The sequence below is a fragment of the Microtus oregoni genome, unplaced genomic scaffold (assembly GCF_018167655.1).
Source record: "Microtus oregoni isolate MIOR12 unplaced genomic scaffold, Mior012 000007F_ref0000211, whole genome shotgun sequence".
Classification (NCBI taxonomy): domain Eukaryota; kingdom Metazoa; phylum Chordata; class Mammalia; order Rodentia; family Cricetidae; genus Microtus; species Microtus oregoni.
In genome coordinates, this window is record NW_024543066.1 from 24,865,532 (window position 1) to 24,884,393 (window position 18,862).

At 48.2% G+C, this 18,862-nt stretch overlaps 1 protein-coding gene across 1 annotated transcript; it reads left to right on the forward strand.

Annotated features, from left to right (window-relative positions):
* The first annotated feature begins 3,392 nt into the window (after nucleotides 1–3,392).
* On the forward strand, nucleotides 3,393–15,011 carry Bag2 (BAG cochaperone 2). Its single transcript, XM_041656000.1, has 3 exons — nucleotides 3,393–3,728; nucleotides 11,982–12,091; nucleotides 13,403–15,011. The coding sequence occupies exons 1-3, from the start codon at nucleotides 3,616–3,618 to the stop codon at nucleotides 13,810–13,812; spliced, it is 633 nt and encodes a 210-aa protein (XP_041511934.1). The 5' UTR covers nucleotides 3,393–3,615; the 3' UTR covers nucleotides 13,813–15,011.
* Nucleotides 15,012–18,862: the final 3,851 nt, after the last annotated feature.

An 18,862-nucleotide genomic window follows, 5' to 3' on the forward strand; every position in this document is an offset into this window, starting at 1 on the left:
TTTCTCTCGGTGGGCTTAGTGGTGCATGCATTTAATCCCAGGAGTTTCGAGGGCAATCTGGTCTGCACAGTGAGTTCCGGGACCGCCAGAGCTACATAATGAGACCCTGTCTTAAAAAAAACAAAACAGAGAAATTTTTCTAGCTGGGCATGCCAGTGGTTCCAGCACTCAGAGTCAGGCAGGAAGACTACCCATGGTGAAACCCTGTCAAAAGACTAAATCTCAAATTTCAAAATCTGCAGTTTTTCCTTTTTGGTGAAGACAGAAGGATGTAGCTTGGATTCTGCCCTTTCTCTGTGAGAGTGGATCATTTAGTATGAAATAGAATTTCCGTGTTTCTCAATCCACACTAGAAATTAGTTTTTTACTGTCGCTTTTTGAACTGTGTATGTATGTCCTTGGTCCTTCCCTAGAGCACGTGAGGGCCGAGCTTCCATCCCAGGTGCTGGTCCTGGAGGAGCTCGTGTGCACCCAAAATGACCTCCAGGTGTCCCTCTCTTCTACTTTGTGAGCTGGGCTTCCAGGGGTTGCCACCATGCCTAGCCTCACTTAGACTTTTTTTTAAAGTAGATATGGTGTTATTTATATTGCAAAATCAACTAGACTGTGCTTTAATTTTCTTCTGTGTATGTTTGTTTTTAAGCTGGAGTCTCTATGGAGCCCAGGCTGCTTTAACATTTTATGTTAAAGTGTCAAGGCTATATTCCTCACGATTGACCTTAAACACACTTGCAGGAGCTTGCTAAACAGCAAGAAGGGCAGCCTTGAAAGTAGCTAAGCAGATGTGGAGCTAGAAGAAACGTTCGCATTTCTTTGCCAGGGACTCCACATCCAAGCGTGGTGCACACTGATAGTCTATCAGGGAGCTGTTGTTCTAAGTGTGTGGCTCAGGTTTGTCTAGTGTGCCTGAGGTCAGGGGCTCACTCCCAGCAGCTCACACAGCATGCACAGCAGAACTCATGGGCTGCAGTAGGCAGCCGCTGAACCTTCTGGTTGGACAAGAAAGGGAAATTTTTTTTTTTTTCCCGAGACAGGGTTTCTCTGTGGCTTTGGAGCAAGAAAGGGAAATTTTACTGAGGCTCTCTTGAAGAGGTAACAGTGTTCTTTAATGTGCTGACATCATCACTAAATGATTTTTAAAACACTATAAAACTGCTTCATAATTTGAATTTAGACAGGAGTCATTAATAATAAAATTGTAGATTATTATCAAAGTATATTTTTAATATTTACAACATTTTTTTTTGCATCTCATCATTTATTCACAGCTGCCTGAAGTACATGAGATGTGACAGTAATCCTAAATGCTCCTGTCCCTCTACTGCTCAGACATGGAGAATGGGCTGTATGGATAGTATTGGGAACAAATAAGCAGATAAAACTACCCATTAGGGCAGTGTGGTAAATGATGGGAGGAGGAGGACGGTGCAGGACTCAGACCCGGGGCAGCACACGTGCTAGGCAGGCACTCCACCACTTAGGTCTTTCCAGCCCTAGAATTGCTTCTTGTTTCGAGCCAACATCTTGCTGTGTAGCCTAGGTTAGCCTCCAATTCAGGGTCCTCCTGCCTCAGCCTTCTGCTACTGGGATTACAGATAGGCACCAAGTACGCTCATATTTTTAAAACTGTTCAGGAAACATCTCACTGGTAAGTGAACTTAAGCAGATTCAAAGGAGAAGGAATGAGCCATGGAAAAAACACACAAGGTGGCCCCTGACTTGTGGTTTGATTTAGGGTTTTGAGAAAATTACACACACTTGGTACTTTCCTTGTTTCCTCTGTGGTGAGCCACTGGAGGTTTCCGAGACGTTGTGCGATCTACTGTGGTACTTTAAATCCTGTATTGAGGATTCACAGGAGAGGCAGGATAGATGCTGTGGGTGCAGATGGCTCTCTGCAGTCACCCAGGGAAGACTGGCAGGTGACAGTGGGAAGTCTGAAGGTAGAATGGGTTGGGTCTAGAATAGGAAAGAGTATACAGAGTGGTTCTAGGCTAGGAACCTGAAAATTACCAAGCCTGCAAAAAACTCCCTGCTCCTTTTGAAACCAAAATAAGCACAACCAGGAGGTAAACAGCAAAGATTTAAGATCTGTACCGGGCAGGAAGAGCATGAGATCCATTCCCAAAGCAAAGCTCTCCACAAACTCGAGAAGAGCTGGGCCATGCGTAGTCCTATATATTATATAGCATATATGTATATATAGTAGCCCATCCATTCGAGGCATGCTAGTTTAAGGTCACAGTTTACAAAGAGACTTCACATACCTTTAGACAGGAGCATACATGTGGCAGATTATAGTCTGAAGATACCTCTGTGTGCTCAACTTGTGAAACCAAGTAAATAGATACTTTGAGATATCTGCTACATTAGTGCCTTTTGCTGTGACAAAACACCATGACCAAGGCAACTAAGAAATCATTTAATTGGGCTTAGTTACCGAGGGTCAGAGTCCTTGATGGCAGCAAAGACAGGTTCTGAGCACTCATCTCAGACCCAAGCAGGAGGCAAAGAGATGTGGAGTAGCTAATCTTCCGCCACCTGCAGTCACACTTCCTCCTTCAAGGCCAGGCATGACCCTACCCAAACAGCCACAGACTGAGGATCGAGGAAGAGAGCATGAGAGACATCTCATTCAAACCGTTGCATCTGCCATGCTTAGTTACTAACCTAGAACAGAGGCAGATGCTGTACCACTGACCTATGTCTGCAACCCCTTTTTCTTTATGAGACTTTGGGCTCTTGTCAAAACTACCCAGCCTAGCCCTGAACTCACTCTGGCCGGAGACATGATCCTTTGTCAGCGTCCAGAAGAGCTCGCTTACAAGGCATTCATGTCTGTGTCGTGAAATGACAGTGTTTAATGAAGCCAGATAATCCACTGTTCCTTAATAGTTAAAATGGGGTGGGGGTCTGGAAGTCAGCCGTTCTTAAAGGGCCCTGACTCTGTTCAGTAATCGAATGGCCTTGAGTCTGACTAATGGTTGTAAATCAGTTTCAAGTTTCTCATTTTCTGTGCCTTGTGCATTGAGAGGACAAAACACAACTTTAACTAGACACGGCTTTGTATTTCAACCCTGCTCCATCTCTGACTGACATTCACAGCTTCTCACACGGGAGCCTGGTGAATATTATTCACAGAGGATTTCAGTAAGTTGGGTGTAAAATAATCTCTCATTAGGAAGGTGAGACAGTAGGAATGCACTGGGCTTCTCCTTATTTGGAGCACCGTGTTGTCCAGGCTGTCCTGTCCTCTTAGGAGCCTGCCTGGTAACCGGACAGGTCGGGCAAGTAGAGACTGAATTAATTGTCTAAGGTTCCACAAGGGGACCTTTTCCCACGTCACAGGCTGTACGATTTTTGTCCTTGCTGGGAATTGTGGGTGCGGGGAGAAACAGCAAAAGCCACCGGCGAGCAAGCAGCCGGGTGGGAGACTGGGACGGGCTCCGGGACAGGGTCCTCCCCACCCGCGTGCCGGCAGCTGCGCCCGCGCCTGCCCTTGTTTGGCCGCGCGGCCTCGGGGGGCGGTGCCGTCCGCGTCAGCGGCGCCCTCGGTGACGGCGACGTGCGGCCCGCGCCACTGCTGCCCGCGGACGCCGCGGACCCCCGGAGCTCATGGCCCAGGCGAAGATCAGCGCCAAGGCCCACGAGGGTCGCTTCTGTCGCTCCTCGTCCATGGCCGATCGTTCCAGCCGCCTGCTGGAGAGCCTGGACCAGCTGGAGCTCAGGTGAGGACGGGCGGGGGGGGGGGGGGGGGGGGCGCTCCGGCTCCCCTTCCCCGGCGAGCGCGGCCTTCCCAACTTCCGGAACCTTCTGTGTGGTCCCCGCTACCTTTAACTTTCAAGTTGTCAGTAATGCTCCTTGGAGGGAGGCAGCAGTTTAGTGTTGGTCCTGCAACCCCCCCCCCCCCCCATTGTAGTAAGTTTCTTTACCCCAAACCATATCATAGTAACACAAGAGTAAGGAAAATTCCAGACTGCCCCTTCCACGGCCAGTGAGAATTAGATCCACCAGGGGCCGCAGGGGGTGCCAGAGTTGGACACGGTCTTTTTTTCGTTCTAACCACGTGCAGTGCCCTCCGCAGTCTGTCCGTATCTGTTGTGCATTTAGAAGATACTGGTAGTGACACCTTAGAAGTGGCAGCCACAGGCCTGAGAACACGATAGGCAGGAGTCATACTCGGTCTGCCTAAGGTTCAATCACGGGATCAGCCTCGTAGTAAAATATTGAATACTAGCAAATGCTGCAAACACTTTGTTGCCTGTAACAATTTGAAACCTTACGTATCTGCTGGAAACGGTAACGCCTCCAAAGTTGTGCAAGTTTTGGTTGTGTGCGGGTATTGTTCAATGAAACCCTTATCAGGGCACCTCGACTCTCCTGGGACTGCGAATGTGTTGTTCCCAATTTTCTCCAGGTTCTGCATAAGCAAAAGAGTATGAGCCAAACTCTTGAGTCTTGGGTACCTTTCTTTATCTCCCTCCATTTGTCCACCAAACACACTGAAGTGTTTGTGCAGAAAACTACAAGCGAGGCATTATTATTACTACTTTTAGAAGCAAAACCAGGTGAGACATTTCCCACAATTTCCTGCGTAGCCACAAGAGAAGGCTGAACCATATGTCCCCAACCCAGAGTGAGGCAAAGGGGCCTCAGCTTTAAAGCCCTTCTCTTCTGAAGAGAGGGGAATGCTTCCCTCTAGGAAGTAGGCACTGAACTTTGACAGTATATTCTCAGCCGCTCAGATTTCTTTTTTCCTTCCTTGAAAGGGTTCTGGAACTTGTTGCTCTTCTTGAAGCTGAGTCATTGTCCTGAAACCTGAATTAATGCCTCCCAAGTGCTGGAGGCGGGGGGGGGGGACTCCTGGAAGCCTTGGTTTTGAGAGGTGTTGCATTCAAATGTAACATTCGATTAATGTAAAAGGAATTCTGAGTATTGCACATAAGCGATTAGTTCTGTTACTTAACGGTTGCACTGAGCGGGGAGTTGGATTCATGTGTCCTTAATGGCTCAAGGGGTAGGGTCCTTTATTAGAAGGCACCTTGACCGTGCCACAGAGCACTACACAATTAAAAGTTAGAGTTTTAAATGTGGATGATGGAGAAAAGATGAAGCTTGTGTGAGTTCCCTCTGCTAGCTTCCTTAGAGTCCGTGCGTGAGTAAGGCAGTGGTTTGGTGCTGTTCAGTGCTCTTGTAGCTTCGTTTGACTTTTCCCTTCCGTTGTGTGGACTCTGTAGACAGTGAAAGGCACTTTTCCCTAGTGAACTGAAACCACCCCAAAGGCTTTGTGTCCTGGAGGATGAACTGACCTCAGGGATGCCGGAAATGCTTTGAAGTGTTCAGCCCTGCTTTACCAGATTGCCGTTTCTATCTAATGGTTTATAACACTAACTATGCTTTGTGACAGTAAAAAAAAGTCTGTCTTCTACAGCCCCTCTAAAGAGCTAACCCTGTCCTTTCTTGATCTTGGCAACCAGCGCTATGGGATTCTGCACTTGTCGTGGCTAAGTACCTGACTAGGTACTTTGCAGTGCTTACCCTAGCTTATAAACAATACATCTATCTGCTTGCTAGGCCTCACGTCTCGGAGGGAGTTACCATTATCTGTATTCTACAGATGAGAAATTGAGGCTCAGATTCAAACACCGAGTTGCAGTCAAGAGCTGTGGGCTTCACGTTTGAACACGGGAAGATGGGCTGCTCAGATCAAACACCAGGTGCCCTAGTGTTGAATATATCATCTTTCAAACTGTCCAGTAGGCATAAGAATGCGCTTTTACTAAAGAGAAGAAAATCACTTTAGCATTTAATTCAGTAAATATTGAACACCCAGCACATGCTGAGTATTGAGTAGCTTCTAGAAGCTGTGGATGATAAAGAAGCTGTCCAAGGGCTGGGTTTTGGAGATTGGCAGAGGGAGAATGGATAGGAGGTAGGACTGGGAAATTGGCTGTTCATACATTTCCCAAAACCGATCCCATAGTGAGTAGTTCCTTCCCAGGCCACCCAGGCAGGAAATGGCGGTTGCCTCAGGGGCCAGGGAACCGCTCCATTCCCTTGCTTTGGTTTCTTACTGCTTAAGGTTCCTGTTAGGCAGTCTCAGTGTTCCCAGACTTACGTAGCTAGTCAACACCATATTTAATGTGGAGTAATAGTGTGTAATTTGAAAGAACACTTCATATGCCTTGTAATTTGAAACTTCTAAAACCCTCGAGGAGGAGAAGGAGGAGGAGGAGGTTATTATCTCTCGGCTGTGAGAACTCCAGGCTGGGAGGGAGCTTAGTTGCTAGGATGCTTGTCTAGCATGTTCAGAACTCTGCGTTTGATACCTGGCTTCAGAAAGCCAGCATGGTAGTGCACGCCCATAGTCCCAATCTTAGAGACAAGAGGACCAGAAGTTCAAGGTCATCCTGGGCTATGTAGTGAGTTCTGGGCCAGCCTGGGATACATGAAACCTGTGTGGGGTGAAAAGAAGAAGAAACTGAGGGACTAGGTGCCTTGCCGTAAGGCTAACGTACCGGTGAGTGGTGCCGCCAGTGAACGAAATGTGACATTTTGGTGACAGAACCTTACTGGCAGTATCAGGAATTACAGCAGAAGCCAGGGTCTCACATGGAGCTTTGTCTGGGAGTTTAAGAACTTGTTGTGGAAGAAAAAGCCCCATAAACCCACGGATGTGAACGCTTGCCGTTTCCCTGTTATGGAAACACACGTGTTAAGCAAATGAGCTTGTGTCCGTGACAGTAAGTCTAGAATAGGCACCGCGAATCTCGTGTGCTGACGTCATACATAGCGTTTGGCTCCTGCTGGAGTTTTCAGCCAGCGCTGCCAGTTAGCGCGTCAAACTCTGCTCCTGCTTTGGTCGGCCACACCCAAGGGCTCCTTATCCCTGGTGCCCTGGGTGAGGAAATTTCGGCCAAGTCAGCAGCGGTTCCTCACACAGTTTGGGTGGTAGCTCCCAGCGGTCAGTTTCGTGAGCCAGTGACGCCTGCCTGCACACGCCCTCCAGTTTACACTGACACCTCCACTGCAGGCTCATGAGATGCCTGGGGCAGGGGACCAGGTGAGGATGCTCCAGTTTTATGCTCACGAAAATCCTTACCACGATGTCTTTGCCGAAGCCTGCTCTGAGTGCAGCTTTCCAGAGGTGCTGCCCAGTCCGCTCTGATGGGACGCTGCTTCCTTCCCCAATTTGGACATGTAGCTGCTCCCTGGATCCCAGTCCACACAGAAATGCCTCTTGCCGACAAGAGGAGAATCCCCACAAGAGTTTATTAAGATTGAATATTTATCTCTGTCTATCTTAGCTACTTAAGACACGAAAGGAAGGGAGGCAGGCAGTATTTAAGGTTTAGTCACTAACCTCAGACTAACGGAAAAGCTACATAGACAAAATTCAATAGTGGATAAGCAGTGCAAACCTAATTTAAACAAGCCGAGCAGTGAGGACTGCTGGCCTAGTGCACACGAAGGCCCTGGTTCCATCCCTAGTACCCATAAACCAGGCATCGGCGTGTGTCTGTGATGCCAGCACTCGGGATGTAGAAGCCAGCTTGGGATACAGGGGGTCCTATCTCAAAAGGAAGAGGCTGAGGGGGAAGCAGATGGGCAGTGCTGGCCTGGCTAGTTGTAAAGTCAGCCTGACTGACACGAGCTAGAGTCATTTGGGACCAGGGACCCTCAGTAGAGAAAATCCCTCCATAAGATCAAAGCCTTGCGGGACAGTAATTCTCAGCTTACTAACTATGTAGCCTCGTGTGGTGGTGACCCCCCCACCATAAAATTATTTTCGTTGCTGCTTCGTAACTGTAACTTTGCTACTGTTATAAGCAGTACTGTAAATATCTCTGTTTTCTGTTGGTCTGAGAAAAAGTCATCCTACCTCCCCCACACCAAGGGGTCGCCACCCACAGGTTGAGAACCACTGCTGTGGGTTTGGTTTTTTTAAATTAGTGATAGGCACAGAAGAAGCCAGCCTATTGTGAGTGGTGCCCACGCCTGGACTGGGGCTTCTGGGTTTTATAAGAAAGACTGAGAAATCCCTGAGGGAACAAACCAGTGAACAGCATTTTTTGTGAGCTCTGCATCACCTCCTGCCTCCAGGATCCTGCCGGGTTTGAGCACCCAGGCATCCTTCAGTGATGAAGAGTTAGCAGACTAAACCCTTTCCTCCCCATGTTGCTCTTGCTGATGCTGACCTGTCACATCAATAGAAACCCCTACTAAGAGAGGTGCCAAGGGAAGTGTTGATTTCCTTCAGGGGCAGCTGTGAACAGTTCCAGCACAAGGGAGACAGAATTTTAAAAAAGATCCTGAGTATCATGAAGAATGTCGTAGGAAGGAGGCATGGCAGAAGTACGGCCATGATAAATGGATATGTAGGTATATATGCCGTCCTGGCAGTTTCTGCTGTGTATAAAGAACGTTCAGGGGGAAAACCCCCCTCAATCACTGTATCAATCAATCAGTCTCTTTCTCTCTTCGGGAGAGCAAACTCAAGGTTTCACAATTCTAAGTGCATTCTCAACTCAGGTCCTCATCCCTAGCTCTCAGTAGCTTCTCATCCACAGGTGAAGGGTGTGTCCCCCAAGATGTTTCCTTTTTAATCTGTTTAATTATCTCCACGTGCTAAGGGCTGTACCTGATTACTGTAAACGAACCCCTTTTTAGCACAACGTCCATCCCTCAGTCACATTTAACACAGGCACGAGTGTTGAAATGGAATTCGGGCTTTCAGAGTGTGCCTCATTTCTCCAAACGCTGGAGTCATAATTAGAGTTTCTAATTATAAACAGTTCCCATTTGTGCCAGCTGGGCCTCTCTCATACCTACCGGGCTCTCATTTATCTGCCGGAGGACGTGCCGTCATGCAGCGGGGCTGGAGGAAGCCTGTTGCGTACCAGCAGCGCCTTACGTTGTTTGGTTTCAGCCGGACTTGTCCGTACAGTGCTTGCCTGCTTTGACCGGCTCTTAGAGCCACGCTGGAAGTGGAACGCCTCGTAGAGCTATTCTGGGGTTTGACAGGTGGGTGACATGTGGACGGGATGAGAATGGGAGGTCATGGGTTGGTGTGTGCTAATAAAAGGCTGGTGACATTGTTCCCTCGTTGGCCGCTTCCACGAGTGATCTGGCTTGGAACGCCTGTCCGTGGCCTTGCGTTCTGGGGTCAGCTATTACTGTTTCTCTACAAAAGCTGGAAATGTCGTCACGGTAATCCATAAGAAAGTGAGCTGGAAATAGGAAACGTAAATCTGTGCAATGTTTCTCTCTTGCTTTTCATGAGTCAGCGCCCTAGTTCTGAGTCATGGGGGTTTGCTCACCTGTATGTGAAGTGTGTGTGTGTGTGTGTGTGTGTGTGTGTAGCTGGCGGAGGTAGCGGTTGAAGTGTTCTGTAATATGATTGTATGATCAGGGTTTTACATCGAAATCTTAGAGAGGCTTTCCCTTTAAATTTGGGGAAAAACACAAATATCATCACCGCACTGTCTACTATAGTACCAAAAGACCTTAAAAAAACAACTGGATGAGAGACATAAATTCTTTTATTTCCTCCACGGTATGATCATTAACTCAGAAGAAATGATGGAAGTGACAGGTCAGCCAGCAAAATTTAATACAATCAGTGTTGCCGGTTGTAAGCTGACCCTAAAACAGCATGTCTCGAGCCAGTAATAATCGGCTAAAATTATTTTTTTTTTTAAATATTTATTTATTATGTATACAATATTCTGTCTGTGTGTATGTCTGCAGGCCAGAAGAGGGCACCAGACCTCATTACAGATGGTTGTGAGCCACCATGTGGTTGCTGGGAATTGAACTCAGGACCTTTGGAAGAGCAGGCAATGCTCTTAACCACTGAGCCATCTCTCCAGCCCATCGGCTAAAATTATAATTAAAACAATCTGCAGCAATGTCCGCAAGGTTTCTGGAACACTCCGAAATCTATAAGCCGGCTGAGAAGAATATTTCAAAGCTAGTCACATACAAAACTGACATAGACAAATGGATGCAAATTAAACTACGCTGTCAAAGGAATGTCCAACTGCCCCGTATTTTCAAGAAATCAGACATACAGTTTATGTGGAGGAGGAAAGGTATCTAAATAGCGACATCATCTTTAGAGAAGATTTGGGAGGAGGCCGTTCTACCAGTTACTGCACCGTACGAAGCCCAGGATGTTGAAAAGCAGCTGGCGGGGGCAGCGAGCATATTGATGGCGCATTTCCTATAGGTCACATGGGATGTGGAGTAAAGAATTCTCAGGAAAATGGCAGTTTGGTTATTGCCTAACGCCCAAGTGTATTCTAGTGACCTAAAGAAATAAATACCAGGGAGGTAAAACTATAAATAGAACATGGGATGTGAGAAAAGCACTTAGAACTCGAAGAGGATAAACCACAAGGCAAAGCCACAAGAGATGAATCCGTCCCTTCAAAAGGCTCTCCCCCTGGCACTCAGGAGTCAGAAGCAGGAAAGCAGTCTGAGTTACATAGTGAAACCATGTCTCAAAAAACTAAAACAAGAGGCTGAAGAGATGACTCAGTGGTTAAGAGCACTGGGTGCTAGGGTAGAGGGTAGGAGTTGGTTCCCAGCACCCATCATAACCACCCATCACTCCAGTTCCAGGGGACTCGAAGCCCTCCTGTTCTGCGGACACTGCACATACACAGTGCGCTTCCATGCCTGCAGCTAAGACACTCAGGCACACGGACCAACAACAAACCTTTCTTGACATATAGAGGCACTCTTAACTAGTAGGCTAAACATGCAGGGATCCCAGGTGCTTGAGGCTGAAACAGCACAGGGCACCCTGGGTAATAGAGTTTATTTGGGGGGGAGGGGGAATGGGAGAAGTATCGGTTCAGTGAGGCTATCCCGAACAAAGCTCGCAGGGCAAATGACTTCCATGTCTATGGCCAATAAGGAGTTCATGTCTTGAGCATGCAGACTCCATGTGCACACGAGTGGCCAGAGCGGAGAGAACCAGGCAGATCCACATGTGACACAGAGTGCAGTGCCGAGACCCAGGAGCCAAGTGGTTCTGAAGAGTCAGGTGAAAAACAGAAGTGGGTATAGATTTACAATGCAAATAGACAGCTTCCCCCCCCCCCCCCCCAGACAGGGTTTCTCCGTAGCTTTTGGTTCCTGTCCTGGAACTAGCTCTTGTAGATCAGGCTGGACTCGAACTCACAGAGATCCGCCTGCCTCTGCCTCCCGAGTGCTGGGATTAAAGGCGTGCGCCACCACCGCCCGGCAATAGACAGCTTTTAAAAGAACAAGTCCACATAAGTGACCTTAGTCTCTCAGGTCACCCTGGGGAAGGAAATAGGAGCCCAGCCCTCAGAGGAGCCTGAGGGAGTGACTCGTGCTTGCTGCCCCACTACTGAGTCAGGAGTATTGCTACAAGCTCTAGCCCCGTCTTTGGAACCCTGTTACAATTTATTTTTATTTTATTTTATTTTTTTTAAAGATTTATTTATTATGTACACAGTGTTCAGCCTCCATGCCTGAAGGCCAGAAGAGGGCGCCAGATCTCGTTACAGATGGTTGAGAGCCACCATGTGGTTGCTGGGAATTGAACTCAGGACCTCCGGAAGAGCAGTCAGTGCTCTTAACCACTGAGCCATCTCTCCAGCCCCCTACAATTTATTTTTTAGTAGTGCTCACCACCCCAACTCCACCCCCCCACCTCCACACACACCCCCCTCCCCCAGTTTCTCTGCATAGTCTGACTGTCCTGGAACTAGCTCTTATAGACCAGGCTGGCCTCAAACTCATGCGATCCACCTGTTTCTGCCTCCTGAGTGCTGGGATTAACGGCGCGCACCACCATGCCCAGCGATGCATTTTCGCAGTCAGGCCTTTTTGCAAAGCTTTCTTACTGTCCTTTAAACTTGACCTGATTTAGGTGGCAGCTGAGGGAAAATGATAGGAAGGACACTGTCGCCCTGACACCTGTTTTGCTTTGCCAATCCACACAGGGTTGAAGCTTTGAGAGACGCGGCTACTGCTGTTGAGCAAGAGAAAGAAATTCTTCTGGAGATGATCCACAGCATCCAGAACAGCCAGGACATGAGGCAGATTAGTGACGGTGAGAGCCGTTTCCACGGAGGGGCGCCGCCTACCTCTAGGGCATCTGATGAACGCGAGCCAACGCTCGGCTGAGTTGGGGTGCGCCTGCTCCCCAGTTCAGTGTTAACCGCAGCTAGAGAGCAGCTGCAGCCCTTGGGCTGCTGGCCGTGGTCATTGTCTCCGTGTACTCCCCACCCCCACCCCAGTCTGCCAGCTCCAGAAGGGCAGGCGAGTCAGGCAGCCTTCCTCAGACCCACAGTGCTTTCCACTGCGGGGAGGGCAACGGTGGAGGAGCGGAGGAGCGAGGTGGAGGTGGAGACTTGGTGAGGTGGTCTGACGTGTGACGGGCAAAGGAATTAGAGTAAAATGTCCTGCCGTGGTCCTCTGAGCAGTATGGCAGCCAGGGAGGAGTGGGTCACTGAGTACAGTGGGCTAGAGAGCTGGGGATGTGAGCAGTTGAACTCCAGACCCATAATGCTGTCTGTCCGCAGTGGGTCCTTCCTAGTCCATGCATTAGGGAGTTCTGGATCTGGGAAAGAAAGGAGTTGTTGCCGGTTTTGTGTAAATCTTGAAATGTTACCAGAGTCCATGGTCACCACAGCTCCCTGTCGCTGGCAAAGACTCGCACACCCAGGGCCAGCTCGAGTCTGTCTGCAGGGAGAAGGGCAGGGCTTGCTCTGGAGCGCAAGGGCAATAGTGTGTGCTGTGTTCCAACAGACCAGAGCATAGAATTGGATGTGCACACCAAGCCCCCGCTGTGCCCCATCTCGAGCCCTAGCCTTTCTCCCAGCTAAACTCTGCTTGCTCTGAAATCACTCGATTTCCATCCCAGCTATAAATGCCTCTGCCAAATGTGTGGACAGACTTGGGATGATAGCTGCCCCTGCTGTGGAAAGACTTCCAGGGAAAGACATTTTGTGACCTAGCTCTGTCATTGGGCACTTCCTCAGTTAATCTTGTATGCTGTAGTATTTTGTTGTTGGTGGTGGTGGTTTTTTCTTTTTTTTGGTTTTGTTTTGTTTTTTGTTTGATTCATTCATTTATTTATTTATGGTTTTTCAAGACAGGGTTTCTCTGTGTAGCTTTGGAGCCTTTTCTGGAACTCACTCTATAGACCAGGCTGGTCTCAAACTCACAGAGATCTGCCTGCCTCTGCCTCCCGAGTGCTGGGATTAAAGGCGTTGCCACCACAGCCAGACCTATTTTTGGTTTTTAAGCTTTAAAATTTTCAAAGACGTGTCTAATACAAAATCAAGGTAGCCACGTGCCTACTTTGGCTTTGCAGATGTGCGAAGTTTCTGTCTCCTACTGACCGATGTTTCGTGTTTAGGAGAAAGAGAGGAGCTGAATCTGACTGCAAACCGCCTGATGGGACGGACCCTCACTGTCGAGGTCTCGGTGGAGACAATTCGGAACCCCCAGCAGGAGGAATCCTTGAAGCATGCCACGAAGATTATAGATGAGGTGGTGAATAAGTTCCTGGACGACCTGGGAAACGCCAAGAGTCACTTAATGTCACTCTACAGTGCCTGCTCATCTGAGGTGCCACCTGGTCCAGTTGACCAAAAATTTCAATCGATTGTAATTGGTTGCGCCCTTGAAGATCAGAAGAAAATTAAGCGGCGTCTGGAGACTCTGCTGAGGAACATTGACAACTCCGACAAGGCCATTAAACTGTTAGAGCACTCGAAAGGAGCCGGTCCCAAGACTCTGCAAAACGCCGATGGCAAAGTTAATTAGTCTACAAACCCATAGGCCCTTTACCAAGGCTGTAAAAAAGGAAAAAAAACCACTATTTTAAATAACTAGTTCTTTATGTTAGGCATAACCACTTATACCTCATACTGATGATTGTTTCAGATGAGGGAGTAGCCCAGTGTCAATAGACACACAAATAACCCTTAAAACTAGACGTATTTCAGTCTCTGACTCAGAAGCTTTGGACAGAATTCCTGTCTTGAACTGGACTTTAGGGTTGTATATTTTATTTCTGAAGATGCACACATAGTACTTGGGAAAATAAATAAAAGGGAAACGCATCACTACTCTTTCCTTGACTTTAGTATAGACACACCCAGCCTCTGGAGCAGTGTGCTCACACTAGTGTGAACAGAGCCCCCAGCCTCTGGAGTGATGTGCTCATACCATAGTGTGAACAGAGCACCCAGCCTCTGGAGCGGTGTGCTCATACCATAGTGTGAACAGAGCACCCAGCCCCTGGAGCAGTGTGCTCACACTAGTGTGAACAGAGCACCCAGCCTCTGCAGCAGTGTGCTCACACTAGTGTGAACAGAGCCCCCAGCCTCTGGAGCAGTGTGCTCACACTAGTGTGAACAGAGCACCCAGCCTCTGGAGTGATGTGCTCACACTAGTGTGAACAGAGCCCCCAGCCTCTGGAGCAGTGTGCTCACACCACAGTGTGAACAGAGCACCCAGCCCCTGAAGCAGTGTGGTCACATCACACAGTGTGCCTAGAAAGATAAAAGGAAACACATCAGAACCTCACCCTGCATATTCTCAATATTTGAGCCATCTGTTTTCTGCATCTCATCACATATCTTATGTGTGTGGAGGCATGACATAAAATGTAAGGAAACCACTTTACCATGATGACAGTCCATATCCACCAGGCAGTGGCCTGTCTCCACTGAGGGTGAGAATGGGCCGCCCTGAAGTCACTGCGTTTGCAGTGGGAGTGAGCCAGCTACTGACCCAGCCCCTTTTCTGTGGTCATGTGGGTGGTTTCAGCTTGTTGCTATGACGACAGCACATTTATGTCCTTAGAGCTTTATTCTGTTCTTGGTCTTCTTTGTATAAAATTCCACTAATGGGTCCATTGAGTCAAAAGATAGATACATTTTCATGGCCTAAAAACGTATTTCTAAATTTTTATAAGTTTTATCAGTTTGTACTGCCTTCAGTAATTAAAAGAATCCATGTCACAGAAGTCTGTAGCACTGGGCATTGCTTTTCTCCCATCGGGCACCAAGCCCCTTGTTAACTACCTTGTTTGCTGACCAGCAGGTCACCTTCCTATGACTGAAGAGCAGCGCTGGCCACGGGCCACTCCAACGCTGCACCAGCCCCTCAGCACCAACTCTGAAGTACGTCGCCTCCAACACAAGCTTTATTAGGATGTAGAGATTTTCCTACCAAAAGACAAAGATAGACTATATGGACCATTACCATCCAGCACAGCTATTCCTGAGCTGAATATCTGTGCTGAAATGCTAAGCCAGTCTCAGGAAAGGGTCCCCAGCTGAGGTAAAGCATCTGCCTGCAGACTGGATGCCCGCCACCAAGCTCGCTGCCACCATGTTTTCTGTCATTTGGTTCTTTACCAGCTTTTTTCTGTTTGTTTGTTGGAGACAGGGTTTCTCTTTGTTGCCCTGGCTGTCCTGGGACTCACTCTGCAGACCAGAGATCCTCCTGCCTCTGCCTCCAAAGTGCTAGGATAAAAGGCGTGTGTCACCACTGCCTGGTCTTTGCCAACTTCTCCTTTTCAGTTGTTTTTATTGAGCTATATGTTTTTCTCCATTCACCTCCCTTCCTCTCCCCTCCCCTCCTACCCTCTCCCATGGTCCCCACGCTCCCAATTTACTCAGGAGAACTTGTCTTTTTCTACTCCCTATGTAGATTTTTGCCAGCTTCTTAAGTACACAAATTTTCCCTAGGCTCTCAAATGCCAGCCTCTTCGATTCCTTCCTAATCTGGGAAGATAAACCCTCCTCCCCCAGTGATGTGGGAGTGTCATATCAATCTGTTGCTTTCATTCGTTAATTAATAAGAAACTGCTTGGCCTGATAGGTTAGAACATAGGTGGGTGGAGTAAACAGAACAGAATGCTGGGAGGAAGAGGAAGTGAGCTCAGACTCCATTGCTCTCCTCTCTGAGGCAGAAGATGAAGCTCCGACCCAGGATGGACGTAGGCTAGAATCTTCCTGGTAAGTGCATCTCGTGGTGCTACACGCATTAATAAAAATGGGCCAAGCAGTGTTTATATGAATACAGTTTGTGTGTTGTTATTTTGGGGCATAAGCTAACCAGGCGGCCAGGAGCTGGGTGGCAGGAACGCAGCCCCTCAGCTCCTACTACACCCCAGTCCACTCGTTCTCCATCCATCCAGAACGTCCTTCAGAATGCTGGCTATCTCCTTGACCTTTGTATTCTTAGCGTCATTTCCTTCTCATTCTTTATTAGATTTTATTTGTATGTGTCTGGCGTGACCTCATCTAGACAGAGGAGGGAAGTGAGACACGTACTCTGGAGCTGGAGTTCCAGGAAGTTGAGTTGCCTGAAAATTACTGCTGATATTTGAACTCTAGTCCTCTCCAAGGGTCGCCAGTGCTCTTAACCCCTGAGCCATCTCTATTGCTCTTGTTCTTTTTCACAATGGATTTTTTTTTTGGTATGGTTCCTGATTGCTTCTCACAGACTTGACTGCTCCGCCACCACCATGACTCGCTGCGCTGTACAATATCCCTCCGCCACTGCCGTGACTCTGGCTGCGCTGCACTATCTCCAGCCCTCTGACCCGCCAGGTGTGGGCCTTCTAACTACAGTCTTTCCTCTGTCTCAATTAAACGTGACATTTTAGGACAGCCCCTCTGCCATCCCTATCCCTGTTTGTTCTGCTCCCCAGGACTCATCTCCACATCAGCCCGCTAAGCTGTTTGCTGCCTTTCCCTTTAAAGATGGACTCTGTAGCGTGGCAGCTAGCAGTTGCAGCCTGCTTCCGTTCACCAACCAAGGGCGGAGTTTTCACTCTTAACTTTCACAGTTAAAAATGAAGAGGTACAGCTCTGACATTTGAGTGGTTTATGGACCCTTCCTTGAAAGGTGGTCCTGAGGCTCTGAGAGTCTGGAGAGTCGATACTTGAGCCCCTGCTGCCGGCTCCAGGAGGCACTAGTTTTCAAAGATGTTAAATGAGAAGGTTTGGGTGGGAGGATCTGGGTCTTCCTAGGGAGTGGCAAATCTTGAGGAGAGGCTGTGATGCCTTAAATGGCTGCCAATAGAAGTGCTGCCCTTCCTGAAGGGCCGAAAGGGAGCGCTCGGGTGCCTTAGAGCCTGAAACCCAGCGACCCACCCCCAGGAGGCTTTCACCTCTGTCAGGCAGAGCTGATCCGAAAGAAGCTGCTGGGGGAAGTGGAGAAACACCTCCAGCTATGGAAGGGACGTGAGCAAACCCACGTCAGGAAGGCTGAAGCCTGAGGCACAGCTAACAGAAGATAGTATTGTGAAGAGGGAACTGGCCTTGCTGGGTGGATCCAATGTGGTCTTTAAGCTTCTGTGTCCCTTGCTTGTCAAACCGGAGCTGGGGGAGGCTCAGGCCACAGTGGAAGAACAGGCTAGACTGGATCACAGCGGAAATGAAACGCTATGAATCCCAGCTTCAGGACCTTGAGCGGCAGAGCAGCAGCAGTTCAGCAGGCTCAGACAGCAAAGGCAGCAGCCTGGGAAGGCCTGTCCCATCGTAGAGGGGAGAGGATGAGGCAGATCCAGGGTCTACAGTAGAGAAGCTCATAAAACACAAACATCCTCCCCCGCCAAAGTGAGTACTGTGCGCAGGGACACAAGTATAGGATGGAGTCAGTTCAGTTCCTCACCAGTGCTTGGACTTCACCCTAAAAAAGGGATCAGCTCCTGGATGTGGTGGTACAAGCCTCTCACCTCAGCCCTTGGGAGGCAGAGACAGGCAGACTTCTTCTAATTCAAGGTCAGCCTGGTCTACACAGGGAGTTCAGGCCAGCCAAGGCTACGTAATAAGTTTCGTTTTTAGCAGAGACCAAAGTGATCCCACCCTTGTAGAGTTAATTTTACCTTTATAAAAATTATTATCACTATTTTATGTATCTGGGTGTTTTGCCTGAATGTAGGCCTGTGTCTTTGGAGCGTACTGGATCCCTCAGAACTGGCTATACAGGTGGCTGTGGGCTGCTATCAAACCTGGATCCTCTGCAAGAGCAACCAGTGTGCTTGACCAATGAACCATCTCTCTAGCCTGATTCCCATTTAAAACTGGAAAGTAAGAAAGAATTTACCAGTCTCTGGAAGCAACCGAGTACCTGAACTAAAAAGCTCAGAAAAATTTGAATACCAAATATTTGCCTTTTTCTAGTGGCCGATCCTGAGAACTGATATTATATATATATATATATATATATATATATATATATATATATATATATATAAAGGCTATCTATATGATGATGCTATTTTGAAAGCTGGGCAGCACAAGTATTAAAGAGACAAAATAAGGTCAAAACAACTGCAAATTTGGAGGCAGCAGCAAGAGGGACACGGATGAGCTTAAACTTAGCTGTCCTCTGCTTGCACATGCTCACTCGATCGTATAAGGAAACAGGTGAGGAGGACAGAGCAAGCAGTTCTGCAGAGAATGGTGAACAGCCCACTCCACGTCTTGACCAGCAGGGGGCGCGGCAGGGTGGCAGCGCATTTATGGTTTAGATCCTGCATACGTGAGTGGCTGAGTGGGTTGTCTGACACAGTGAACTAAACTTCACAGTTATTTTACACCCAAAGATGGGGTAAAGGTGTTAGGGGCCAAATGCCTCAAAACATGAAAATACCTTTAAAAGACTGGTAGTAGCCGGAAGGTAGTATGCACGTCTTTAATCCCAGAACTCCCGGAGGATGAGCATATTAGTGCACAAAGTAGCTAAGTGAGAAATACGTGTGAGTTATTCAGCTATTTTACTCCTTTTATTTATTATGAATGGTGTCATAAAGCTCTTGCCGGGGTGAACTCCCCTGTGTGGCCAAGGGTGG